We start from the raw sequence: 27,293 nt of genomic DNA on the forward strand, positions 1-27,293 counted from the left end.
GGGTTTGCGAAAAGGCACCAAAAGACTCTCAGACCATGAGAAACAAGATTCTCTGCTCTGATGAAACCAAGATTGAACTCTTTGGCCTGAATGACAAGCGTCACGTCTGGAGGAAACCTAGCAACATCCCAACGGTGAAGCATGGTGGTGGCAGCATCATGCTATGGGGGTGTTTTTCAGCGATAGGGACTGGGAGACTAGCCAGGATCGAGGGAAAGATGAACAGAGCAAAGTACAGAGAGATCCTTGATGAAAACCTGCTCCAGAGCGCTCAGGACCTCAGACTGGGGCGAAGATACACCTTCCCAACAGGACAGCGACCCTAAGCACACAGCCAAGACAACACAGGAGTGGCTTCGGGACAAGTCTCCGAATGTCCTTGAGTGGCCCAGCCAGAGCCCGGACTTGAACAGAATCAAACATCTCTGGAGAGACCTGAAAATAGCTGTAGATAGATCCTCTCAAGCTCCCCATCCAACCTGACAGAGCTTGAGAGGATCTGCAGAGAAGAATGGGAGAAACTCCCCAAATACAGGTGTGCCAAGTTTGTAGTGTCATACCCAAGAAGACTCAAGGCTGTAATCGCTGCCAAAGGTGCTTCAACAAAGTACTGAGTTAAGGGTCTGAATACTTCTGTAAATGTGATATTTATTTTATACTTATGCAAACAAAGTCTAGGCTTTGTCATAATGGGGTTTTGTGTGTAGGTTGATGCAGGGGAAACAACGATTTAATCCATTTTAGATTATGGCTGTAACGTAACAAAATGTATAAAAAGTCAAGGGGTCTGAATACTTTCCATATGAACTGTATAGGCCTAAATCATAATCATACTACAGGACATGTATCTCCATTTCTGACATAACTGGTTTATTTCCGCTACACAACAAATATTAGGCTACCATTTATCCATTGCTTATTCAATAGCCAAATATGATTGAAAGTAAATAGACCTGTATTTAAATGTAACAGTAGGGGTAGTCTATTTAAATTCAGAGCCTATACCAAGGCAGGAGACAGAAACACAAACGTCTATTGATAAACAAACTATTGTACAACATTTTTTCCCTATAAAGTGTGCTACAGCATTTACTTTTATACTGTTTGAATAAATCAAACGTGTAGAATGCACTGCCAGTGTTTGGCAGGCGCTATAGGCGGGATGCATTTTATTTTTTATTTTTTTAAGTAACTGAATAAGAGAAAACATTCTGCCCACACCTCTACATAAATGTCGTATTTGCCATTGCGCTTTCTTCAGAAACTGTCATGAGTCATGACATATCCAAATCAACGTATCCAAATCATACAGCAAATGAGGGCGTTTATTTTGCTAAAAAAAGGTGAATGGAGGTCATTTACCAGGTGGGGTTGTAACACACTGTAATGTAGACGCAGGGAGTCAGGAAGCAGGTGCAGTTGGGGAGTTTAATGTAATCGAACCCATAACGATACAAAAACAAGGAATGCGTCTGAACATGGAAGCAGAGACAATAACACCTGATGGGAAATAACAACTGAGTGCTACAGTATAAATAGGGGGAGTAATCAGGGAAGTGGTAAACTCCAGGTGTGCGTAATGAAGGGTTGCTCGGACCGGTGGTTAGTAAACAGGCACTGTCGAACGCCGGAGGGGAGGAGCAGGAGTAGTGGTGACACACACGTTCGTTCGAGAGCTCACAAATATAGTATAGCTCTGATTTAGCAATGAAAACATGCATATATTTTGCATATGGCAGTTTGATAAATCACAATAATTAGTTGCACAAACAAATCCCAGAATCTCCACATCTGCCAGAATTTAGGGAGGAATGTACATATTTAAATGAGGCCCCTGATCATTAAAATAACTTCCAGCTCAATCCCTGCCTCTCAGGCCCAGCTCGGCCCATACCACTGAAATGTGAGGCAGTGTGGGGGAGGTAGGGGTGGGGTGGTTGTGTCGGCTGGCTGGCTAAGGGGGGTTGGGGGAAGGGGGGCGGGGGGCGGGCTCAGTGCTGGCTGATTGAATCTTTTGTAGGGCAGGTGAGCTGGATGAGTCCGTGGTCTCTCTGGAGGCTTTCTTTGACACATGTCCCATCAGCCACCTCACCGCTGTCCTAGGACTGTCATGTCTGCTCTGGTCCTACTCTCTAAGGGACTGGAGATGAGAGGAGAGAGGGGGAAGAGGAGAGGAAAGAGGGGGTAAGAGGAGAGAGGGGTGAAAGGGAGTAGAGGAGAGGAGAGGAATGAGCGGGTGAGAGGAGAGAGGGATGAGAGGAGAGAGGGGGAGAGGAGAGGAATGAGCGGGTGAGAGGAGAGAGGGATGAGAGGAGAGAGGGGGAGAGGAGAGGAATGAGGGGGTGAGAGGAGAGAAGGGTGGAGAGGAGAGGAGAGGAATGAGCGGGTGAGAGGAGAGAGGGATGAGAGGAGAGAGGGGGAGAGGAGAGGAATGAGGGGGTGAGAGGAGAGAGGGATGAGAGGAGAGAGGGATGAGAGGAGAGAGGTGGAGAGGAATGAGGGGGTGTGAGGAGAGAGGGGTGAAAGGGTGGAGAGGAGAGGAGGATGAGAGGAGAGGGGGATGAGAAGGGGAAAGACTCCAGGTGTCCAGGACCTCCCCTCTTTAACCTCTCCCCCAGCCGTCATCAATCATGGGACAGTGTGAGGGGAGGGGAGTTGGGGAAGAGGGTGATCTGTCGTCACAATATTTAAATGACAATTAACCAGGACCTCGCTGGCAGCAGCTGGGTGGGAGTCACTCTCACCATGATTGTGGTCAGTTATTTATCAACATAACAACACATATGCGCAATCAGTTCTTAGTTCATTACATTACTTTCAGTTGCTCCTTATAAGTCCATCCTCCAGTCAAGTGCACTCTGTTGCAACAATCTCAAGCAGTTGTGTGTTGTTATTAATAAAACCCAACTGTTGTGTTCCAGGTGACTACCCGGCACCGCGAGCTGTGCTGACCGGCCATGACCATGAGGTGGTGTGTGTCTCTGTGTGTGCTGAGCTGGGACTGGTCATCAGTGGAGCCAAAGGTCAGCAGAGACAGCTGGAGTTCTCTGTTCCCTGTGTAGGGCCCAAGGGCTCTGGTCCAAAGTAGTGGTGTAAAGTACTTAAGTAAAAATACTTTAAAGTACTACTTAAGCATTTTTGGGGGGTATCTGTACTTTACTTTACTATTCATATTTTTGACTACTTTTACTTTTACTTCACTACATTCCTGAAGAAAATAATGTATTTTTTACTCCATACATTTTCCCTGACACTCAAAAGTACATTTTGAATGATTAGCAGGACAGGAAAATGGTCCAATTCACGTATTTATCAAGGGAACATCCCTGGTCATCCCTACTGCCTCTGATCTGGAGGACTCACTAAACATAAATGCTTCGTTCGGAAATTATGTCTGCGCGTTGTAGTGTGCCTCTGGCGATTTAAAAAACAAGAAAATTGTGCCGTCTGGTTTGCTTAATATAAGCAATTTGAAATGATTTATGCTTGTACTTTTACTTGTTATACTTAAGTATATTTTTGAAATTACATTTACAGCCAAATACTTTTAGACTTTTACTCACGTAGTATTGGGGGCCTTTCACTTTTACTTGAGTCATTTTCTATTAAGGTATCTTTACTTTTACTCAAGTATGACAATTGGGTACTTTTTCCACCAATGGTCCAAAGTAGAGTACTACATTTTAATCTCCATCTAATAATAATAATTCATCTTGTATATAAAGTGCTTTTCTCTCGCACCCAAGGCACTATAGAAAAGAAGTACTATAAAATCGAAGTCACAGTATTTAAAAAACATAACTATACAGAAACTGTCAAAGATGTGAACCAGAACTGGGAAATCAGCTTCCTGGGCATTTCTGTCACCAGCTGGCTCTGAGAACAGACTATCTCTCTCTTCAGCTAGGATCGCAATGGATATAGTCATATCTATTAGCTGTGGTACATGGCTCTGGTAAGGTGATGGTAATGGTTAGTTAAGGTATGTGAGTTGGCTGATAGGACTGTAATGCCACAGTACATAGATATCTTAGTTAGGTGTGGAACGTTGAGTAACATCCTTGAATAGTGTGTGTGCATGTGTCTATGCATCTGTTCGTGTGTAACTCTATCATGCTCCCCCTCCAGAGGGTCCGTGTCTGGTCCACACTATAACAGGGGACCTGCTGCGGGCCCTGGAGGGCCCAGATAACTGCATGTGTCCCCGCCTCATATCTGTGTCCAGCGAGGGCCACTGTATCATCTGCTACGAGAGAGGACGTTTCTGTAACTTCAGCATCAACGGGAAATTACTGGCACAGATGGAGGTCAACGACTCAACACGGGTAAGACCACAGATACAGTATGTGCCTAGTGAAAGTCTACACACGCCTTGCACAGTCTTCACATGTTACAGTCTTAAATGACATTTCAAAACGGGATTCAGTGGGGGGGGGTCTACTGATCTCCAGAACCTACTCCACATTTTCAAAGTGAAAGAGAATTATAGAACATTCACCAAATTAATAGTATCTTGATTGCATATGTCTTCACACCCCATGGTGGAAGCACCTTTGCCAGCCATTATAGCTGTGAATAATTTTGAATAAGATTCTACCAACTTTGCATATAGGGCAATATATATCTATATATATTGTTTTATTTTTTTATTGCTCAAGCTCAGTCAATTTGTTTGGGAATCAGTGATGAACAGCAATATTCAAACCTAGTGTACTACATAGTGACTAGGGTCTAAACGTCTAAAGTAGTGTACTACATAGTGACTAGGGTCTAAACGTCTAAAGTAGTGTACTACATAGTGACTAGGGTCTAAACGTCTAAAGTAGTGTACTACATAGTGACTAGGGTCTAAACGTCTAAAGTAGTGTACTACATAGTGACTAGGGTCTAAACGTCTAAAGTAGTGTACTACATAGTGACTAGGGTCTAAACGTCTAAAGTAGTGTACTACATAGTGACTAGGGTCTAAACGTCTAAAGTAGTGTACTACATAGTGACTAGGGTCTAAACGTCTAAAGTAGTGTACTACATAGTGACTAGGGTCTAAACGTCTAAAGTAGTGTACTACATAGGGCCTAGGGTCTAAACGTCTAAAGTAGTGTACTACATAGTGACTAGGGTCTAAACGTCTAAAGTAGTGTACTACATAGTGACTAGGGTCTAAACGTCTAAAGTAGTGTACTACATAGTGACTAGGGTCTAAACGTCTAAAGTAGTTTACTACATAGTGACTAGGGTCTAAACGTCTAAAGTAGTGTACTACATAGTGACTAGGGTCTAAACGTCTAAAGTAGTGTACTACATAGTGACTAGGGTCTAAACATCTAAAGTAGTGTACTACATAGTGACTAGGGTCTAAACGTCTAAAGTAGTTTACTACATAGTGACTAGGGTCTAAACGTCTAAAGTAGTGTACTACATAGTGACTAGGGTCTAAACGTCTAAAGTAGTGTACTACATAGTGACTAGGGTGTAAACGTCTAAAGTAGTTTACTACATAGTGACTAGGGTCTAAACGTCTAAAGTAGTGTACTACATAGTGACTAGGGTCTAAACGTCTAAAGTAGTGTACTACATAGGGCCTAGGGTCTAAACGTCTAAAGTAGTTTACTACATAGTGACTAGGGTCTAAACGTCTAAAGTAGTGTACTACATAGTGACTAGGGTCTAAACGTCTAAAGTAGTGTACTACATAGTGACTAGGGTCTAAACGTCTAAAGTAGTGTACTACATAGGGCCTAGGGTCTAAACGTCTAAAGTAGTTTACTACATAGTGACTAGGGTCTAAACGTCTAAAGTAGTTTACTACATAGTGACTAGGGTCTAAACGTCTAAAGTAGTTTACTACATAGTGACTAGGGTCTAAACGTCTAAAGTAGTTTACTACATAGTGACTAGGGTCTAAACGTCTAAAGTAGTGTACTACATAGTGACTAGGGTCTAAACGTCTAAAGTAGTGTACTACATAGTGACTAGGGTCTAAACGTCTAAAGTAGTTTACTACATAGTGACTAGGGTCTAAACGTCTAAAGTAGTGTACTACATAGTGACTAGGGTCTAAACGTCTAAAGTAGTGTACTACATAGTGACTAGGGTCTAAACGTCTAAAGTAGTGTACTACATAGTGACTAGGGTCTAAACGTCTAAAGTAGTGTACTACATAGTGACTAGGGTCTAAACGTCTAAAGTAGTGTACTACATAGGGCCTAGGGTCTAAACGTCTAAAGTAGTTTACTACATAGTGACTAGGGTCTAAACGTCTAAAGTAGTTTACTACATAGTGACTAGGGTCTAAACGTCTAAAGTAGTTTACTACATAGTGACTAGGGTCTAAACGTCTAAAGTAGTGTACTACATAGTGACTAGGGTCTAAACGTCTAAAGTAGTTTACTACATAGTGACTAGGGTCTAAACGTCTAAAGTAGTTTACTACATAGGGTCTAGGGTCTAAACGTCTAAAGTAGTTTACTACATAGTGACTAGGGTCTAAACGTCTAAAGTAGTTTACTACATAGGGTCTAGGGTCTAAACGTCTAAAGTAGTTTACTACATAGGGCCTAGGGTCTAAACGTCTAAAGTAGTTTACTACATAGGGCCTAGGGTCTAAACGTCTAAAGTAGTTTACTACATAGTGACTAGGGTCTAAACGTCTAAAGTAGTTTACTACATAGGGCCTAGGGTCTAAACGTCTAAAGTAGTTTACTACATAGTGACTAGGGTCTAAACGTCTAAAGTAGTTTACTACATAGTGACTAGGGTCTAAACGTCTAAAGTAGTTTACTACATAGTGACTAGGGTCTAAACGTCTAAAGTAGTTTACTACATAGTGACTAGGGTCTAAACGTCTAAAGTAGTTTACTACATAGTGACTAGGGTCTAAACGTCTAAAGTAGTTTACTACATAGTGACTAGGGTCTAAACGTCTAAAGTAGTTTACTACATAGTGACTAGGGTCTAAACGTCTAAAGTAGTTTACTACATAGTGACTAGGGTCTAAACGTCTAAAGTAGTTTACTACATAGTGACTAGGGTCTAAACGTCTAAAGTAGTTTACTACATAGTGACTAGGGTCTAAACGTCTAAAGTAGTTTACTACATAGGGCCTAGGGTCTAAACGTCTAAAGTAGTTTACTACATAGGGCCTAGGGTCTAAACGTCTAAAGTAGTTTACTACATAGTGACTAGGGTCTAAACGTCTAAAGTAGTTTACTACATAGGGCCTAGGGTCTAAACGTCTAAAGTAGTTTACTACATAGGGCCTAGGGTCTAAACGTCTAAAGTAGTTTACTACATAGGGCCTAGGGTCTAAACGTCTAAAGTAGTTTACTACATAGTGACTAGGGTCTAAACGTCTAAAGTAGTTTACTACATAGGGCCTAGGGTCTAAACGTCTAAAGTAGTTTACTACATAGTGACTAGGGTCTAAACGTCTAAAGTAGTGTACTACATAGTGACTAGGGTCTAAACGTCTAAAGTAGTGTACTACATAGTGACTAGGGTCTAAACGTCTAAAGTAGTTTACTACATAGTGACTAGGGTCTAAACGTCTAAAGTAGTTTACTACATAGTGACTAGGGTCTAAACGTCTAAAGTAGTTTACTACATAGTGACTAGGGTCTAAACGTCTAAAGTAGTGTACTACATAGGGCCTAGGGTCTAAACGTCTAAAGTAGTGTACTACATAGTGACTAGGGTCTAAACGTCTAAAGTAGTTTACTACATAGTGACTAGGGTCTAAACGTCTAAAGTAGTTTACTACATAGGGCCTAGGCTGTCATTTGAGGTAGATGTTATGATTATTTATTTATTTGAATGTAATGTATTATTATGTCATTATTATGATGTGCTCCCTAGGCCATTATGCTGAGTAGTGACGGTCAGAACCTGGTGACAGGAGGAGACAACGGGGTGGTGGAAGTGTGGCAGGCCTGTGACTTCAAACAGCTCTACATCTACCCAGGCTGTGATGCTGGTGTCCGCGCCATGGACCTCTCTCACGACCAGAGGTTAGTCCTGTTAGTCTTCCTAGTCAGGTTTCCTCTAATACAGGATCGTGTGTGTGTGTGTGTGTGTGTGTGTGTGTGTGTGTGTGTGTGTGTGTGTGTGTGTGTGGTTGTAGAGCAGTATGTAGGCTGTAGAACACTGAAAGGGCCTGTGTGTTTCATGCTTGTCAGGGTACATTTGGGGGAATGGAACGTTCGCAGTTCAGTGAGCTTTGTTTTCTTTAAATAGAACCAGTTGCCATAGAGACAACGAAATTGCAGTGAAAGGTCCTGAAAGCGCACTTGCCTTGGAGCAATACACACAAGCGTCACTTTCCTCACACACATACACACCCACACACACACACACACACACTCACACATGCAAACACACACACCTATTGTTTGATGTTAGTAAAGTAGATCCATGTTTGGGAAATAACTAATAAATGACAATAAGCTAATATAATTATGAATGGGTCATATATAGAGGTACATTGTGTATGTATACACTGAATTGTGTGTGTCCCCTCCCAGGACTCTCATCACTGGCATGGCATCCGGCAGCATTGTGGCGTTCAACATCGACTTCAACCGGTGGCACTACGAGCACCAGAACAGATACTGAGGGTTACAGAGACAGAGAGGCAGTACAACATGGCTGCTGGTTTGGAGGACACCTGGACACTACTGTTAACTACTGTTAACCAACTATACAGGTTAACCGCTGTTAACTACCTATACAAGTTAACTAGGGTTAACTAACTACTTGTTTAAGTGTTAACTAACCATACAGGTCAACTACAAGTTAACTAACTAACCATACAGGTTAACTAACTAACAAACTAACCATAAGCTGTTAACCAGGTTAGTAATACAGTGAGGTCTGAATAATGACTGTATAAAATAAATCATTCAAATACTGAGCTATATGATATGCGCCCAAAAAATTGAAAATTATATTATTTTATACTAATACAATTGCTTAGAGAAATATATTTTGTTTAACAAGTTTTAAAAAATTCTCAAAAAGGTATGGTTCAAAATGATTGACATCCCTAAATATTCTTGTAAATTCAGTAGTCAAAAGTTTAGTATTTGGTCCCATGTTCCTAGCCCTTAATGATTACGTCAAGCTTGTGACTACAAACTTGTTGGATGCATTTGCAGTTTGTTTAGGTTGTGTTTCAGATTATTTTGTGCCCAATAGAAATGAATGGTAAATAATGTATTCTGTCATTTTGGATTCACTAATTGTAAATAAGAATAGAATATGTTTCTAAACTCTTCGTAATTAATGTGGATACCACCATGATTACAGATAATGAATAATGATGAAAGTTACAGAGGGTCAAAGATCATACCATTACCAATAACAGGGGAGGTACACATGTCTTGGGGTTATGATCTTTGACCTTCTGTGACAATCTGAAGTAGATGTCTTCTGATAGATTACATAAAATCCTTAAAAGATACCAAAATTCTGTTAGTTATTGGTAAACTTCAAAAGTTTCCAGTAATTCCCTCCCTTTGCAACCCTACATTTTTGAAAAAAACAAGTATATATTACTTGTTAAACAAAATCCTTTTCTCTGAGCAATTGTATTAGTATAAAATAAAATTCATATTTTTTTATCATACAATATAGCTCAGTATTTGAATTTGTTTATTTTATACAGTAAATATTGCTAATCTTTATCAAGGGTGTCAATAATTTCGTACCCCACCGTATATCATAATGCCTAGAAACAGACAGGTTAAAGTATAAGTAATATCAGAAGAAACTCTTAAACTGAAGAGCTTAGAAGAAGAGCTCAGTCATAGCGCTACAGTGACAGTTTCAACACTGATAAAAAAATTACGAATGTACGATTTTATTCAACTGGTCATATTTAAAACTGTGAAAAATACAAATAAACAAACCTACAGTTAATAACATTTATACAACATTTGTATGTCAAATACATATCAAACTTGGGACACTTTTCTAGGAAAAAAAGTAAAAACTGCTGTATATAAGGATGATGTAAGGAGTTTATTTCCAGAAAAGATTTGAAGAGAACAAGACGTCTCCATTTAGTCTCCATTTTGACAGTTGAACCATAATTCTCTGTTCCAAACCGTGACATGACTCTCTCACATCAAATCTTAGTTTGCTTCCCAAATGGTACCCTATTCCATTTATAGTGCACAACATTTGATCAGGACCCATATGGCCCTGGTCAAAAGGCGTGTACTAGAAAGGGATTAGCGTGCCATTTGGGACAGAGATTTAGTTGGTTAGTAATAATAGCTGATAGTTTGTCTCCCATCATGGAAAACAGTAGTCTATCAATGTACTTGTCAAAAATGACAAATTGTTCTATGTTCATGTGATAATGTGTTTAGATGTCTGTAAGGGCAGTTTCAGAACTATACTTAATCACGTCTCACATTATCAGCAGGAAGTAACGAACCTTGTAATGATTTCTGTACCATTTCTTGTTCTGTAACTATTTTATTTATATTTCAACAAAAGCAAGGGTTTAAAATTACTTTTATATACTTTTAAAATCATTACCACAGGCTAGTCAGATTTAGCACTGAATTCTTTAGTCGTCATTGTTTTGTATTTCCAGATAATAGATTAATAAGGAAGACATTTGTAGAAACACTGGATGATCACTAGCAATACCATGAGTTTGTTAAAGCCTGCAATCCAGACCTGTTTGGTGCTAACATTCCACTCATTGTACTCCGTGTTATATGCCAAACGTGACATGATGTTTGGCATTGCAAGTAATGGAAAGGAGTGGAATGTTAGCACAAACAGCCAGGCTAAGTGAGAGGCATGTAGCTAACCTGACCAAGAACAGGCTATCGTCATCCCAAAATGATTGTTAACTATTTTGAATAAACAGAAAACATTATAAGTTTGTGCAACAATGTAAAATATGCCACGTGTGAGTTGACAGTAAGATGAAAAGGAAAAAAAACTAATCACAATATGCAAAGAGTTTGGGTTTCCATTGTAATGGTACAGACAGCAGCCTAGCTAAACCAGGGACACCGCATGCAGAGAGCTACAGTGGCTGTAATATCTATCTGACTTTACTGCTTTGGTTCATAATACCCATCAATATGAATTTGACATACTGGGTTTCTTTTGAATATTTGACTTAAATCTTTGTGTTTGGAGGATTTTGGAGGATTTTGGAGGATTTTGGAGGATTAATGCATTTTATTTGTGTTGACATTGTTGCTTCAAAAAACACATTTAGATTTTTTTGTAAAATATTTTGTTGATTTGGATGTAATATATTTTTGTTGATTTATCATGATTTTATACGTTATTTCTATTTACATGTTGTTTTTTGTGTAGATTGCAATGTCTGAGGCATTTACCTTGTGTTTGTTTGGAGCTGTTATACATTAACTTATGACAATATATAAAGATTGATGAACAGTAAATTTTTTTATTGTTTTCCTTTTTGTTGTATTTATAATAACAATAAATAAAGCAAGCTCTTATGCGACTGAATTTTCAAATGTTAATAGCAGTTTGAACACAACTAGTAGTTTGTTTTTCTAATATTCTGACATATAGAATTATAACCAGGCAAGTCAGTTAAGAACAAATTATTATTTACAATGGCAGCCTAGGAACAGTGGGTTAACTGCCTTGTTCAGGGGCAGAAAGACAGATTTTTACCTTGTCAGCTCAGGGATTCGATCTTGCAACCTTCCGGTTACTAGTCCAACGTGCTAACCACTGGGCTACCTGCCACCCCAATAGAATGTCTATATGTATATTACTCATATCTTAAACAACAAAAAATTGAATATAACCCCATGCACTTAAAAGGTATCTCAATAGTGGAAACTCAACATGCATGTGTTTGTTGTCTTATTACTACCTTCTAGATCTGGTACAGATTATCCTATACTGCCATCTACGGGCTGGATGTTGTTATTGCTGCGGCTGTGGCTGCTGTTTGTAAATCCCAGATTGTCCGACTGTAGTCCCCCTGGAACGACGCAGTACAATGACCAGGCTCTCAGATTGAGGAAGTGGTTTATTCACAGGTTTGGCTTGGTGATGACCACTGTTAAAGGGTTGCTATACAGGAACAATGACCATTCACTACCATCATCAGGAAAAAAGATGTGCTACTGGTGATGAATCCCAATCAAATTGGCTTCACATGTAGTCACTAATTCTTACATATCATTGGGTATCAATACATATTTTGCATAGCAACATAATTTCAATCTGTACTTTTTCATTCTCTCACAACAGAAATTTTGACAATTACATTCAGCAGATAGATACACTTCACTTCCTCTGTTTCTATGATTAAAACTTGGTACTAACATAGTTGTTTGTCTGTCCTAGAGGACAAACAAGTGTTCCACACATCAATCATCTCATGCTTCTCTTGTGCTTTTTGCTTCTCTCTCTAGACCTGTCTGAATTACTGTGCTTCTCTCTCTAGACCTGTCTGAATTACTGTGCTTCTCTCTCTGGACCTGTCTGAATTACTGTGCTTCTCTCTCTAGACCTGTCTGAATTACTGTTCTTCTCTCTCTAGACCTGTCTGAATTACTGTGCTTCTCTCTCTAGACCTGTCTGAATTACTGTTCTTCTCTCCCTAGACCTGTCTGAATTACTGTGCGTCTCTCTCTAGACCTGTCTGAATTACTGTTCTTCTCTCTCTAGACCTGTCTGAATTACTGTTCTTCTCTCTCTAGTCCGGTCTGAATTACTGTGCCTCTCTCTCTAGACCTGTCTGAATTACTGTTCTTCTCTCTCTAGTCCGGTCTGAATTACTGTGCTTCTCTCTCTAGACCTGTCTGAATTACTGTTCTTCTCTCTCTAGACCTGTCTGAATTACTGTTCTTCTCTCTCTAGTCCGGTCTGAATTACTGTTCTTCTCTCTCTAGACCTGTCTGAATTACTGTTCTTCTCTCTCTAGTCCGGTCTGAATTACTGTGCCTCTCTCTCTAGACCTGTCTGAATTACTGTTCTTCTCTCTCTAGTCCGGTCTGAATTACTGTGCTTCTCTCTCTAGACCTGTCTGAATTACTGTTCTTCTCTCTCTAGACCTGTCTGAATTACTGTTCTTCTCTCTCTAGTCCAGTCTGAATTACTGTTCTTCTCTCTCTAGACCTGTCTGAATTACTGTTCTTCTCTCTCTAGTCCGGTCTGAATTACTGTGCCTCTCTCTCTAGACCTGCCAACTCACTGTGCTTCTCTCTCTCTCTAGACCTGCCAACTCACTGTGCTTCTCTCTCTCTCTAGACCTGCCAACTCACTGTGCTTCTCTTTCTAGACCTGGCAACTCACTGTGCTTCTCTCTCTCTCTAGACCTGGCAACTCACTGTGCTTCTCTCTCTCTCTAGACCTGCCAACTCACTGTGCTTCTCTCTCTCTCTAGACCTGCCAACTCACTGTGCTTCTCTCTCTCTCTAGACCTGGCAACTCACTGTGCTTCTCTCTCTCTCTAGACCTGCCAACTCACTGTGCTTCTCTCTCTCTCTAGACCTGCCAACTCACTGTGCTTCTCTCTTTCTCTAGACCTGCCAACTCACTGTGCTTCTCTCTCTCTCTAGACCTGCCAACTCACTGTGCTTCTCTCTCTCTCTAGACCTGCCAACTCACTGTGCTTCTCTCTCTCTCTAGACCTGCCAACTCACTGTGCTTCTCTCTCTCTCTAGACCTGCCAACTCACTGTGCTTCTCTCTCTCTCTAGACCTGCCAACTCACTGTGCTTCTCTCTCTCTCTAGACCTGCCAACTCACTGTGCTTCTCTCTCTCTCTAGACCTGCCAACTCACTGTGCTTCTCTCTCTCTCTAGACCTGCCAACTCACTGTGCTTCTCTCTCTCTCTAGACCTGTCCAACTCACTGTGCTTCTCTCTCTCTCTAGACCTGCCAACTCACTGTGCTTCTCTCTCTCTCTAGACCTGCCAACTCACTGTGCTTCTCTCTCTCTCTAGACCTGCCAACTCACTGTGCTTCTCTCTCTCTCTAGACCTGCCAACTCACTGTGCTTCTCTCTCTCTCTAGACCTGCCAACTCACTGTGCTTCTCTCTCTCTCTAGACCTGCCAACTCACTGTGCTTCTCTCTCTCTCTCTAGACCTGCCAACTCACTGTGCTTCTCTCTCTCTCTAGACCTGCCAACTCACTGTGCTTCTCTCTCTCTCTAGACCTGCCAACTCACTGTGCTTCTCTCTCTCTCTAGACCTGCCAACTCACTGTGCTTCTCTCTCTCTCTAGACCTGCCAACTCACTGTGCTTCTCTCTCTCTCTAGACCTGCCAACTCACTGTGCTTCTCTCTCTCTCTAGACCTGCCAACTCACTGTGCTTCTCTCTCTCTCTAGACCTGCCAACTCACTGTGCTTCTCTCTCTCTCTAGACCTGCCAACTCACTGTGCTTCTCTCTCTCTCTCTAGACCTGCCAACTCACTGTGCTTCTCTCTCTCTCTAGACCTGCCAACTCACTGTGCTTCTCTCTCTCTCTAGACCTGCCAACTCACTGTGCTTCTCTCTCTCTCTAGACCTGCCAACTCACTGTGCTTCTCTCTCTCTCTAGACCTGCCAACTCACTGTGCTTCTCTCTCTCTCTAGACCTGCCAACTCACTGTGCTTCTCTCTCTCTCTAGACCTGTCAACTCACTGTGCTTCTCTCTCTCTCTAGACCTGCCAACTCACTGTGCTTCTCTCTCTCTCTAGACCTGTCAACTCACTGTGCTTCTCTCTCTCTCTAGACCTGTCAACTCACTGTGCTTCTCTCTCTCTCTAGACCTGTCAACTCACTGTGCTTCTCTCTCTCTCTAGACCTGCCAACTCACTGTGCTTCTCTCTCTCTCTAGACCTGCCAACTCACTGTGCTTCTCTCTCTCTCTAGACCTGCCAACTCACTGTGCTTCTCTCTCTCTCTCTAGACCTGCCAACTCACTGTGCTTCTCTCTCTCTCTAGACCTGCCAACTCACTGTGCTTCTCTCTCTCTCTAGACCTGCCAACTCACTGTGCTTCTCTCTCTCTCTAGACCTGCCAACTCACTGTGCTTCTCTCTCTCTCTAGACCTGTCAACTCACTGTGCTTCTCTCTCTCTCTAGACCTGCCAACTCACTGTGCTTCTCTCTCTCTCTAGACCTGCCAACTCACTGTGCTTCTCTCTCTCTCTAGACCTGCCAACTCACTGTGCTTCTCTCTCTCTCTAGACCTGCCAACTCACTGTGCTTCTCTCTCTCTCTAGACCTGCCAACTCACTGTGCTTCTCTCTCTCTCTAGACCTGCCAACTCACTGTGCTTCTCTCTCTCTCTAGACCTGCCAACTCACTGTGCTTCTCTCTCTCTCTAGACCTGCCAACTCACTGTGCTTCTCTCTCTCTCTAGACCTGCCAACTCACTGTGCTTCTCTCTCTCTCTAGACCTGCCAACTCACTGTGCTTCTCTCTCTCTCTAGACCTGTCAACTCACTGTGCTTCTCTCTCTCTCTAGACCTGCCAACTCACTGTGCTTCTCTCTCTCTCTAGACCTGCCAACTCACTGTGCTTCTCTCTCTCTCTAGACCTGTCAACTCACTGTGCTTCTCTCTCTCTCTCTAGACCTGCCAACTCACTGTGCTTCTCTCTCTCTCTAGACCTGCCAACTCACTGTGCTTCTCTCTCTCTCTAGACCTGCCAACTCACTGTGCTTCTCTCTCTCTCTAGACCTGCCAACTCACTGTGCTTCTCTCTCTCTCTAGACCTGCCAACTCACTGTGCTTCTCTCTCTCTCTAGACCTGCCAACTCACTGTGCTTCTCTCTCTCTCTAGACCTGTCAACTCACTGTGCTTCTCTCTCTCTCTAGACCTGCCAACTCACTGTGCTTCTCTCTCTCTCTCTAGACCTGCCAACTCACTGTGCTTCTCTCTCTCTCTAGACCTGCCAACTCACTGTGCTTCTCTCTCTCTCTCTAGACCTGCCAACTCACTGTGCTTCTCTCTCTCTCTAGACCTGCCAACTCACTGTGCTTCTCTCTCTCTCTCTAGACCTGCCAACTCACTGTGCTTACACCAGGGGTTGGAAGCAAAAGTATTTTCCAATCGCATCGTTTTTAACAAAACCATTTTTTTTGTTCAGTTCCATTGTTCTGAAATATAAATAAAGTTCTGTAGCAGTTTATATTGTTCCTTTTTAAACCTCTGTAATCATAGTTTAAAAAAAACATTGAACTCAACATTAAATGACTTTACCAATCAGTGCGGATATAGTAGCTTGCTATGGAGCGGGCAAGCTGTAGTTGTTTACATGCATTGGACAGACAATTGTGGGGAGTGAGATGTGACTAAAATGTTGTGGGTGGGAAGAGAGGGTGGAGGAGGAGGCTTGAAGTGCTGGGCATCTTGTTTTGAACTGCATGATTTTCCGGTTTTCAATTCTGTTCACTGAACCGGTTCCAACCCCTGGCTCACACACAGCAAGCTGAAAACTCAGGCAGCACTGAAAGACGCACCTCTGTTCTGACATACATTCACAATGTATGGATTGTTTATAGTTAACAATAGCTTGAAAAAGTCTGTGCTGTCTAATGTTGGTAAGAGATCCAGAACCTAATTGCACTTGGTCCATTGTGTTCAGGCCAATAATCGTACTTTAAATAGGTAATTATTTCACTATCAACATATTAACATATTAACTGAAACAAGGCCAATTTTGTACAATAATAAAAAGCCATGAAAATGTCTGTTAATGTCTGTCTCCAAATACACAACCTTTTTCGTAGTCCACTAAATGAGGACTGTACATGAACTGGCACACTGGCATAACAGTCATGGACACAAAAACACAATCAATCAACCAATAGATATGGTATCGCAGAATGCCTGGAGAGCTTCCAGCGCCCCTCTCTGGTCCTCTGTAAAGTGTGTAGTATATTATGTCTACAACAGCACCAAGAACTGGAGAATAGCTGAACACTAGACAGTTGGATAAATGAAAGTGGACCGTAGCCACATGTCCTTCCAGACACACGTAGTCTTATTGAACTCTGAAGCTGAGATCTTTTCACTTGGAAGTGTTTTTCTACAGAATCAACTGTACAAGTTGCAATGAATTGGGTGCAATATAACTTCACACAAATAGATACCTGACTTGATGCATACATTGTCAAAATGAATAATAATACACGGTATTTTGTTTATACAGCACTTTTCAAGGACCCAACGTCATTATTATTATCATTATTATTATCATTATTATTATCATTATTATTATCATTATTATTTTCAAAATGTATGTTTAATCACATAAATACTTAAGATGCACTATTTAGGGCGTATGAGGTCCCGTCAAGTTAAATGGAAGATTTTGATCTGTAGGTTAGTTGTGTTGCAGTTTAAACTGTCCTGTTAGCAGGTTGGTTGGCCTGCAGTACTCACCTCCCAACACCAGGGGACCTCAGTGGATCATTATTCAGTATTTGCTGAAATAAGGCTTAACTCTTGTATGTCTGTGTGGTGTCTTAAAAAGATAAGCAGATACAGATTCTCAGCCTTAGTAACCTCTCAGGGCCAGAGCAGAACCCATCCAGAATACACCTTTAACCTTGACCCTAACCTCTAACCTTTAACCCTAACCCCACCCTAACTGACCCCTATGCATGGCTCTGACCCCAGTGTATCTTAGGGTAATCTGACACTGTAGCCGGAATGGAAAATCAATGTTTAAGTAATTGGCAGGCATCTTGACAGAGTGTCGTCGTGAATACAGGGACATGGGCTAGTGTTAGTACAGGGATACGTGCCCCCTATCCTTCCTCGTTCTCCCTCCATCCTCCTCTCCCCTCTCTCTTCCTTCGGGGTCTAGAAGGGGGAGGTGGGGGAGCGGACGGTGTCAGCGGAGCTAGGAGATGTGGGGGAGGGGCTGGGGGAGTAATCTTCTGACTCTGAGGTAAAGTCAGCGGGAGAGAGGGCAGGGTTATTGGAGCTGTGGGCAGAGCTTTGGCTGGCACTGGCAGGGAAGCCGGTTGGTTGGGGGCAGGGGCGGGGCTTCAACCTCACATCCTGCTGGTGTCTTAGTCTGAAATCCTGCCGCTCCTTATCAAGAGGGGTGGTCTAAGAGGGAGAGGGGAGAGAGGAAGGAGAAAGAGGACAAAGAGAGAGAGGCAGAGAGACGGGGATAGAAGGGCAAATAGAGAGAATCAGAGAGAGAGGAAGAGAGAGAGGAGGGAGAGAGGCAGAGAGACGGGGAGAGAGAATGGGGAGAAAGAGGACAAAGAGAGAGAGGCAGAGAGACAGGGGAGTGAAGGGCAAATAGAGAGAATCAGAGACAGGAGCGAGAGAGGAGGGATAGAGGCAGAGAGAAGGGGAGAAAGAGGCAGAGAGAGAGAGAGAGAGAGAGAAGGACATGCATTAGATGTCAGGGTTACATGTGAAGAACCTAATGTTTTGGGCTTTACACATTCTGAACAGTCCTAAACACCTACACAGCCTTGAGTAAGAATGACTAAGGGGGATCCTTACTGTGATAATAACAGTGTGGTGTGGTGTGGTGTGGTGGTGTGTGTGTCCCTACTGTGATAACAGACACTCCAGCAGTGGTGCTGCAGGCTTTAGGACCAGTGTTGAAGTGTTTCTTAATCTTCCCAGCCACAGAGAGCTGCTGGTCTTTCACTAATCGGCCATCATCCTGGAACACAGACAGAACCTCTGATAGAGCTGGTCAAGGAACACACACACAAGCAAGCACGCAGACACGCAGACACACACACGCAGACACACATACACACAGTAGACCTACCATATGTATGTTCTATGAGGTATGTTTTAAGTACTCACATTGACCCAGGGGTGATCCAGAACCTGCAGAGCTGTGTATCTCTGTTCCACCTTCACCTGCAGCATCCCAGTAATCAGCTCCTACAATAAATAAACTTGCTTATTTGTATTTATTTTTTACAAACATTTGTCAATAAGTGCAGGGATAGAACCATAGACCAACCTTAGCAGTGACAGACACGTTGTCCCAGGACGGGGAAGGGAAGTCTAGTTGTCCCGTTAGAATCTGGTCCAACAGAATCTCCTGGTCCTCACTGTTCCTGGACAAACACATGAATGTAAGTAATTATCATCAGTATTATAATGTGATTTTCTATCTGGGTATACTGAAACACTATGAGCAGCACACTAAAACTTCAGCCGACATCAGAAGCTTTTACTATGACTGCGATCTCTGCAAACATATGGGAAAATGCCTTTAAACAGCTTATTGTCAGTTGTCTAGTGCGCTGAGTTAGAGCATGTCTGGGATTGAATCCCGGCCTATGACAAATCAGACATAGAGCAGTACTGACCCACTGAAGGGTTATAATGGTATTGTCTAGCTAGGTATTATAGAGCAGTACAGACCCACTGAAGGGTTATAATGGTATTGTCTAGCTAGGTATTATAGAGCAGTACAGACCCACTGAAGGGTTATAATGGTATTGTCTAGCTAGGTATTATAGAGCAGTACAGACCCACTGAATGGTTATAATGGTATTGTCTAGCTAGGTATTATAGAGCAGTACTGACCCACTGAAGGGAGGGAAGCCACACAGCAGGATGTATGTGATTACTCCAGCTGCCCAGATATCAACCTTCAGCCCGTACCTGTCAGGGGACAATACACACACCTGTCAGAGGACAACACACATCTGTCAGGGGACAACACACACGCCTGTCAGAGGACAACACACACACCTGTCAGAGGACAACACACACACCTGTCAGAGGACAATACACACACCTGTCAGAGGACAACACACACACCTGTCAGAGGACAACACACACACCTGTCAGAGGACAATACACACACCTGTCAGAGGACAACACACACACACCTGTCAGAGGACAATACACACACCTGTCAGAGGACAACACACACACCTGTCAGAGGACAACACACACACACCTGTCAGAGGACAACACACACACCTGTTAGAGGACAACAGACACACCTGTTAGAGGACAACACACACACCTGTCAGAGGACAACACACACACCTGTTAGATGACAATACACACACCTGTTAGATGACAATACACACACCTGTCAGAGGACAACACACACACCTGTTAGATGACAACACACACACCTGTTAGATGACAACACACACACCTGTCAGAGGACAACACACACACCTGTTAGATGACAATACATACACCTGTTAGATGACAATACACACACCTGTCAGAGGACAACACACACACCTGTTAGATGACAATACACAGACCTGTCAGAGGACAATACACACACCTGTCAGAGGACAACACACACCTGTCACATATACACGTACCCTGTCTCAGCGATGATCTCAGGTGCTACATAGGTGGGGGTGCCACAGACCAGGTAGAGGAGTCCATCCACCAGGCTAGCCAAGCCAAAGTCTCCCAACTTCAGAGACTTACTACCATCCTGATGCTCATACACCTGGGACATACAGTGAAGCATAGGCCGGGATTCAATGGAGGGCACGTTACAGACTTTTAAAGGTCATCTATGTTTGAGTCGACATGCACAGCATTTCCCCTGAATGCGATCTCCCTGAACGTCAGGCGTTTAAAAGGTGCATTGTATGGTGTGCCGCACTTTAACACACCTTGCATTGAATCCCGGCTAGATATAAACATAAATAAACAAAAACATAATGTACACACACACACACACACACACACACACACACACACACACACACACACACACACACACACACACACACACACACACACACACACACACTCACTCACCAGCAGGTTCTCAGGTTTGATGTCTCTGTGCACGATGTTGAGGCTGTGCAGGTACTTGATGGCACTGGCCAGGTTATACAGCATCCCACTAGCATCTCTCTCTGTGTATTTACTAGAGGAAGTGATGGCATCAAACAGATCACCCCCCTGTGGACCGATAAACACATTACACCTCACAACACGCAGAGTTGTAATGAACAGAACTGACCTGCATGACTCTATCCATAACAGGGTGTAATCTATGAAACGCATGACCAGGTACAGCTCATCTTGAGCAGCTTGCCAGGGTCTAAGCTCGGGACCACTCAGCCCACTGTCTGTGCCTTTTCCTCTCTGTATCCCTCACTAAACCTGTCTCCAAAATCTACTGTTCTTCTCGCTCTCCTCAAACTCACCTTGACCAGCTCCATGACTAGGTAAAGCTCGCTGTAGGTGTCCATTTCCTCGATCAGCAGAACGATGTTGGGGTGTTTGACACGACGGAGGATGGACACCTCGTTCTGGATCATGTGTTCCTGGGGAATAACAACAAGGAATGGTCAGGTTTCAGTTATTAATAGTATTCTTAATAGTACTGTAGTACAGGTAATAATAATATAACAATACTACTACTATCAAACTACTGGAGACCATGCAGTCATTTTCATTGGGTGGAGGATACACAAGGAAATATTCAGCGACTTAACGGTTTGCTACTATGAGCTGAGCAAGTCCCATGTTTATGCAAATTGACAGTGGAGCGACCCCTCGATAACCATTCGGAAGAGGTAGGGTCTCACTAGCTCACTTTGACATCCTGCTTGATAGGCATTAGCGAATGTCATGTGTTCCGAAGATACACCCACAAAAAGAGAGCTCTGCGATTCCTTACTACTCTGTAGCTTTCGTTATAACCGGGCTGATATAGGAGTAGTTCTCACCTTTCCCCTACATTTGCCTTTGTTGATGATCTTCAGGGCGTATTCTCTGCCGGTACATCTCTCCACACATTCTTTAACCACAGCAAAGGTACCATCACCTAAAGTCCTCCCCACCTTGTACCTCTCCGCGATGGATGGAGGGATGGAGGAACATTCATCACCCAGCAGGTTCAGCTCCGCTATCAAACCAGGCAAACAGGAGAGTTCGGTCATGTCTGCTACTGCACTCTCCACTCCACAGTCCCCAGACTAATAATGGCTAAATGAAATCTCTATCGAGGAAGATCAGTGCTATAGCCGACAAATGCAGCGTCTACCGTAAATGCAGTTTCCGTGAACGTGGGAACATTGCCTTTAATTGTCAGTTGCGATATAGTGCTGATCTTCTGAGTTATGGATTGAATCTAGGACTAAGTCTCTGTCCCATAGGCACCATATCGCCTATACAGTGCACTACTTTTACTTACTTTGTTTACTGACTTTTTTCTGCATTGGTCAAAAGCAGTGCACTATAAAGGGAATAGGATGCAATTTGGGACACTACCAATGCCTTCTAGCGCATGCTCAATGGGAAGACTGCCAATGCCTTCTAGAGCATGCTCAATGGGAAGACTGCCAATGCCTTCTAGCGCATGCTCAATGGGAAGGCTGCCCTTAAACATGTATGCAGTATGTCCTCTCTCCTCTCTCCTACCTTCACTACCTGCTCCGTCTCCCTCATCCATGGAGCTACACACCTTGGTGGAGGCTAGAGACAGGGACGAGCCACTGTGTTGGGACCCCTGAGAGAGGGAGAGATCATAAATGTTTTTTGAACACATGGATGTTGACAGTTTGGGCATCTATAGACTATCTCTGGGGGACTATCTATAGGGGACTATCTACAGGGGACTATCTATAGGGGACTATCTATAGGGGACTATCTATAGGGGACTATCTATAGGGGACTATCTATAGGGGAATTTCAAAATGGGACTATCAGTGGAGTATTATATATAGGGGACTCTCTAAAAGGGACTATCTATAGGGGACTATCTACAGGGGACTATCTACAGGTGACTATCTACAGGGGACTATCTACAGGGGACTATCTACAGGGGACTATCTATAGGGGACTATCTATAGGGGACTATCTATATGGGACTATCTACAGAGGAGTATATATATGGGACTACATATAGGGGGCTCTCTATAAGGGATGTTTACATACACTTAGGTTGGAGTCATTAAAACTCCACAAATATCTTGTTGACAAACTATAGTTTGGGCAAGTCGGTCAGGACATCTACTTTGTACATGACACAAGTAATTTCTCCAACAATTGTTTACAGACAGATTATTTCACTTATAATTCACTGTATCACAATTCCAGTGGGTCAGTTTACATACACTAAGTTGACTGTGCCTTTAAACAGCTTGGAAAATTACAGAAAATTATGTCATGGCTTTAGAATGGCTAATTTACATAATTTGAGTCAATTGGAGTTGTACCTGTTGATGTATTTCAAGGCCTACCTTCAAACTCAGTGCCTCTTCACTTGACATCATGGGAAAATCAAAAGAAATCAGCTAAGACCTCAGAAAAACAATTGTAGAACTCCACAAGTCTGGTTCATCCTTGGGTGCAATTTCCAAACGCCTGAAGGTACCACATTCATCTGTACAAACAATAGTACGCAAGTATAAACACCATGGGACCATGCAGCCGTCATACCGCTCAGGAAGGAGATGCGTTCTGTCTCCTAGAGATGAACATACTTTGGTGCGAAAAGTGCTAATTAATCCCAGAACAACAGCAAAGGACCTTGTGAAGATGCTGGAGGAAACAGGTACAAAAGTATCTATAACCACAGTAAAATGAGTCCTATATCGACATAACCTGAAAGGTCGCTCAGCAAGGAAGAAGCCACTCCTCCAAAAAAAAATCAAAACTACGGTTTGCAACTGCACATGGGGACAAAGATCCTACATTTTGAAGAAATGTCCTCTGGTCTGATGAAACAAAAATAGAACCGTTTGGCCATAATGACCATCGTTATGTTTAGAGGAAAAGGGGGAGGCTTGCAAGCCAAAGAACACCATCCCAACCGTGAAGCACAGGGGGTGGCAGCATCATGTTGTGGGGGTGTTTTGCTGCAGGAGGGACTGGTGCACTTCACAAAATAGATGGCATCATGAGGGAAGAAAAATGTTGTGGATATATTGAAGCAACATCTCAAGACATCAGTCAGGAAGTTAAAGCTTGGTCGCAAATGGGTCTTCCAAGTGGACAATGACCCCAAACATACTTCCAAAGTTGTGGGAAAATGGTTTAAGGACAACAAAGTCAAGGTATTGGAGTGGCCATCACGAAGCCCTGACCTCAATCCTATAGAAAATATGTGGGCAGAACTGAAAAAGTGTGTGTGAGCAAGGAGGCCTACAAACCTGACTCCGTTATACCAGCTCTGTCAGGAAGCATGGGCAAAAAATTCACCCAACTTATGCTTGTGGAAGGATACTCGAAACATTTGACCCAAGTTAAACAATTTAAAGGCGAAGCTACCAAATATTAATTGAGTGTATGTAAACTTCTGACCCAGTGGGAATGTGATGAAAGAAATAAAAGCTGAAATAAATCATACTCTCTACTATTATTCTGACATTTCACATTCTTAAAATAAATTGGTGATCCAAACTGACCTAAAACAGGGAATTTTTACTAGGATTAAATGTCAGGAATTGTGAAAACTGAGTATAAATGTATTTGGCTAAGGTGTATGTAAACTTCCAACTTCAACTGCATATGGGACAATATATAGGGGACTCTCTATAGGGGATTATATATATGGGACTATCTATAAGGGACTATCTACATGGGACTATATATAGGGGACTATATACAGGGGACTGTCTATAGGGGACTATATATAGGGGACTCTCTGTAGGGGATTATATATATGGGACTATCTATAGGGGACTATATATATGGGACTCTATCGGGGACTATATATATGGGACTATCTATAGGGGACTATCTACATGGGACTATATATAGGGGACTATATATAGGGGACTGTCTATAGGGGACTATATATAGGGGACTATATATAGGGGACTATATATAGGGGACTCTGTAGGGGATTATATATATGGGACTATCTATAGGGGACTATCTAAAGACAGTCTGTAGGATACTATGGGCTCTGTTCAATCAGATCTTTTTTAGCCGACATCCACATAGCGGCGGTGTTGGCGGTGTTGGAGGTGGGACTGCGTTAGAGCTGTCAAATCTACAAGCAACTCCTGGAATTAAAACATAAAGCCGACATTGCCCTTGGCTGCATGGAGTCGCATTAAGAGAAATCCCATGCAGCCTTGCTTACAAGTTCAAACACTGGAATGTGAGACGTAATCTACACCTTGATTAGGCTGATAGAAATCCTCATTATTATGTTTAATGATTTTCAGTTTCAGCGTCATTATTTCTGTAGGCTATAGCCTACACTTTCTCGTTCTGAGCTTCTAATGGGAGTGGGACGGGTGTGACTTTGTGGCAATGATCAAGAGCAGCTGCTCTCCGATGCTCCAATCGGAGAGCAGCTCCAATGCAGTTACACCTCCAATACCGCCCAGAACATTAGCTATGTGGGTGGCAGCTATAACCCGGTTAACGCTTGATCCGATTGAATATAGACTTATGTTAATAAAGCATTGTGATTATATTAGTAAAGCATTGGGTGGTCCTACCCTGCGTCGTTGGAGACTAGCAGGACTGGTGGGAGAGGGGCTGGGGGACTTCCCTGAGCGAGGAGTCGACAGCTGACTTCCTGCCGTCCCATTGGCTACAGTACAGACACAAGAGGTTAGAGGTCAGTGAAAGACACTGCTCATTCAGTTGGTTGCTGATAAGATGGGCAAACACACATTGCTGAAAAATTACAGATGTTGATTCTGCAGGTGACTTATGCACCCGCGCACGCACACACAAAAACACACACACTCACAGGGCCATACCTGAACCTGAGCTTCGGCGTGAGCCTCCTCCTCTGGGTGAGTAGCGTCCCAGCAGAGAGGAGATCCGACCGTATGACGTCGACTTCACCACTCTACACTCTGGAGGGAGAGGACACACAGTCAGATATACCACACACACACACACACACACACCTATACACACACACACACTAATTACTCCCGTGACATTCTAATTGAAATGTTATGGTACTGTTATCATAACTATCTCACCACTCTCATCTAAGAGGAAGTCATCTTGGTAGCGAAATTTCTCTGGACCACAGGCCATAAAGATGTCATCGTCACCAAAGAAGTCCTGAAGGCATGTCACCTGGAACAGACCGACAGATAGACAGTGTCAGTCACCTGGAACAATCATTGCCACTCCTTGTCATATGCCACACTTCTGATGGTGTTTGACCTATGACAAGGAGTGGCAAGGATTGGAATGACAGCACAAACAGGTCTGGTACCCAGGCTACCGGTCTGTGTCATATCAATAATAAAGATAATAAAGTCATGTGAAGACTAGTTGTTTGTGGTACAATAGTACGCAATTGTACGCAAGTATAAACACCATGGGGCCACGCAGCCGTCATACCGCTCAGGAAGGAGATGCGTTCTGTCTCCTAGAGATGAACGTACTTTGGTGCGAAAAGTGCAAATCAATCCCAGAACAACAGCAAAGGACCTTGTGAGAACTTTGTGAAGAAACAGGTACAAAAGTATCTATATCCACAGTAAAATGAGTCCTATATCGACATAACCTGAAAGGCCGCTCAGCGAGGAAGAAGCCACTCCTCTAAAACCGCCATAAAAAAAGCCAAACTACAGTTTGCAACTGCACATGGAGGCAAAGATCATACTTTTTGAAGAAATGTCCTCTGGTCTGATGAAAAAAAATAGAACTGTTTGGCCATAATGACCATCGTTAAGTTTGGAGGAAAAAGGGAGAGGCTTGCAAGCCGAAGAACACCATCCCAACTGTGAAGAACAGGGGGTGGCAGCATCATGTTGTGGGGGTGTTTTGCTGCAGGAGGGACTGGTGCATTTCACAAAATAGATGGCATCATGAGGCAGAAAAATGTCTCTGGTACAGAGACTAACAGACTGGGTCTATCTCTCTCTGAACTGTACTTCCTCCCCCTCCCCCTCCCCGTTTAATCTGAGCCTAGAAGAAAGTCTTTGTCCTCCCTCCCCGTATCCCTCCCACTCCTCTCTCCCCCCTTCCCTGTAACCCACTCCTCTCTTCCTTCCCTGTATCCCTCCCCCTTCCCTGTATCCCCCTCCTCTCCCCCCCTTCCCTGCCTCCCCATCCTCTCTTCTTCCCCTTCCCTTTATCCCTCCCCCTACTCACTCCCCGCTTCTCCCACCTCCTCACTCCCTCCTCCGTATCCCTCCACTCTCCCTACTCGCCCTGACCCCTAACTGTTAGAACTGTTAAGACTCCATGGATTGAGGAGGAATTGAAAAACTGTATGGTTGAAAGAGATGGGGGAAAAGGAGTGGCTAATAAGTCTGGCTGCATATCTGACTACCTGACTTACGGCAAACTGAGAAATGCTGTGACTAAACTCAACAAAAAGAAGATAAAACTGTAATATGAAGCCAAGATCAATGATATAAAGAATGGAGT

At 43.0% G+C, this 27,293-nt stretch overlaps 2 protein-coding genes across 3 annotated transcripts in view; one reads left to right on the top strand and one right to left on the bottom strand.

The window, feature by feature from the left end:
• Positions 1 to 11,432, top strand: part of LOC109909410 (neurobeachin-like) — a 322,523-nt gene extending 311,091 nt beyond the window's left edge. The window contains 4 exon segments of the mRNA XM_031795281.1: positions 2,922 to 3,023; positions 4,129 to 4,325; positions 7,855 to 8,006; positions 8,520 to 11,432. Coding sequence (XP_031651141.1) covers positions 2,922 to 3,023; positions 4,129 to 4,325; positions 7,855 to 8,006; positions 8,520 to 8,610 — 542 coding nt within the window. The 3' untranslated portion in view covers positions 8,611 to 11,432.
• A 4,482-nt stretch (positions 11,433 to 15,914) lies between these two features.
• Positions 15,915 to 27,293, bottom strand: part of LOC109909703 (serine/threonine-protein kinase DCLK1-like) — a 63,644-nt gene continuing 52,265 nt past the window's right edge. The window contains exons 4-16 of one of the 2 annotated variants that reach the window (XM_031795238.1): positions 25,889 to 25,988; positions 25,658 to 25,756; positions 25,391 to 25,485; positions 22,356 to 22,443; positions 21,662 to 21,840; positions 21,137 to 21,256; positions 20,742 to 20,888; positions 20,291 to 20,424; positions 19,527 to 19,604; positions 18,955 to 19,045; positions 18,792 to 18,872; positions 18,529 to 18,642; positions 15,915 to 18,068 (exon numbers count right to left, since the gene is read on the bottom strand). In XM_031795238.1, coding sequence (XP_031651098.1) covers positions 17,817 to 18,068; positions 18,529 to 18,642; positions 18,792 to 18,872; positions 18,955 to 19,045; positions 19,527 to 19,604; positions 20,291 to 20,424; positions 20,742 to 20,888; positions 21,137 to 21,256; positions 21,662 to 21,840; positions 22,356 to 22,443; positions 25,391 to 25,485; positions 25,658 to 25,756; positions 25,889 to 25,988 — 1,578 coding nt within the window. In that variant the 3' untranslated portion in view covers positions 15,915 to 17,816. Of the gene's footprint in view, positions 18,069 to 18,528; positions 18,643 to 18,791; positions 18,873 to 18,954; positions 19,052 to 19,526; positions 19,605 to 20,290; positions 20,425 to 20,741; positions 20,889 to 21,136; positions 21,257 to 21,661; positions 21,841 to 22,355; positions 22,444 to 25,390; positions 25,486 to 25,657; positions 25,757 to 25,888; positions 25,989 to 27,293 lie in introns of both variants that reach the window. The other variant, XM_031795237.1, reaches the window with a different exon arrangement.

Source organism: Oncorhynchus kisutch, linkage group LG18 (assembly GCF_002021735.2).
Source record: "Oncorhynchus kisutch isolate 150728-3 linkage group LG18, Okis_V2, whole genome shotgun sequence".
In the NCBI taxonomy this organism is placed as follows: domain Eukaryota; kingdom Metazoa; phylum Chordata; class Actinopteri; order Salmoniformes; family Salmonidae; genus Oncorhynchus; species Oncorhynchus kisutch.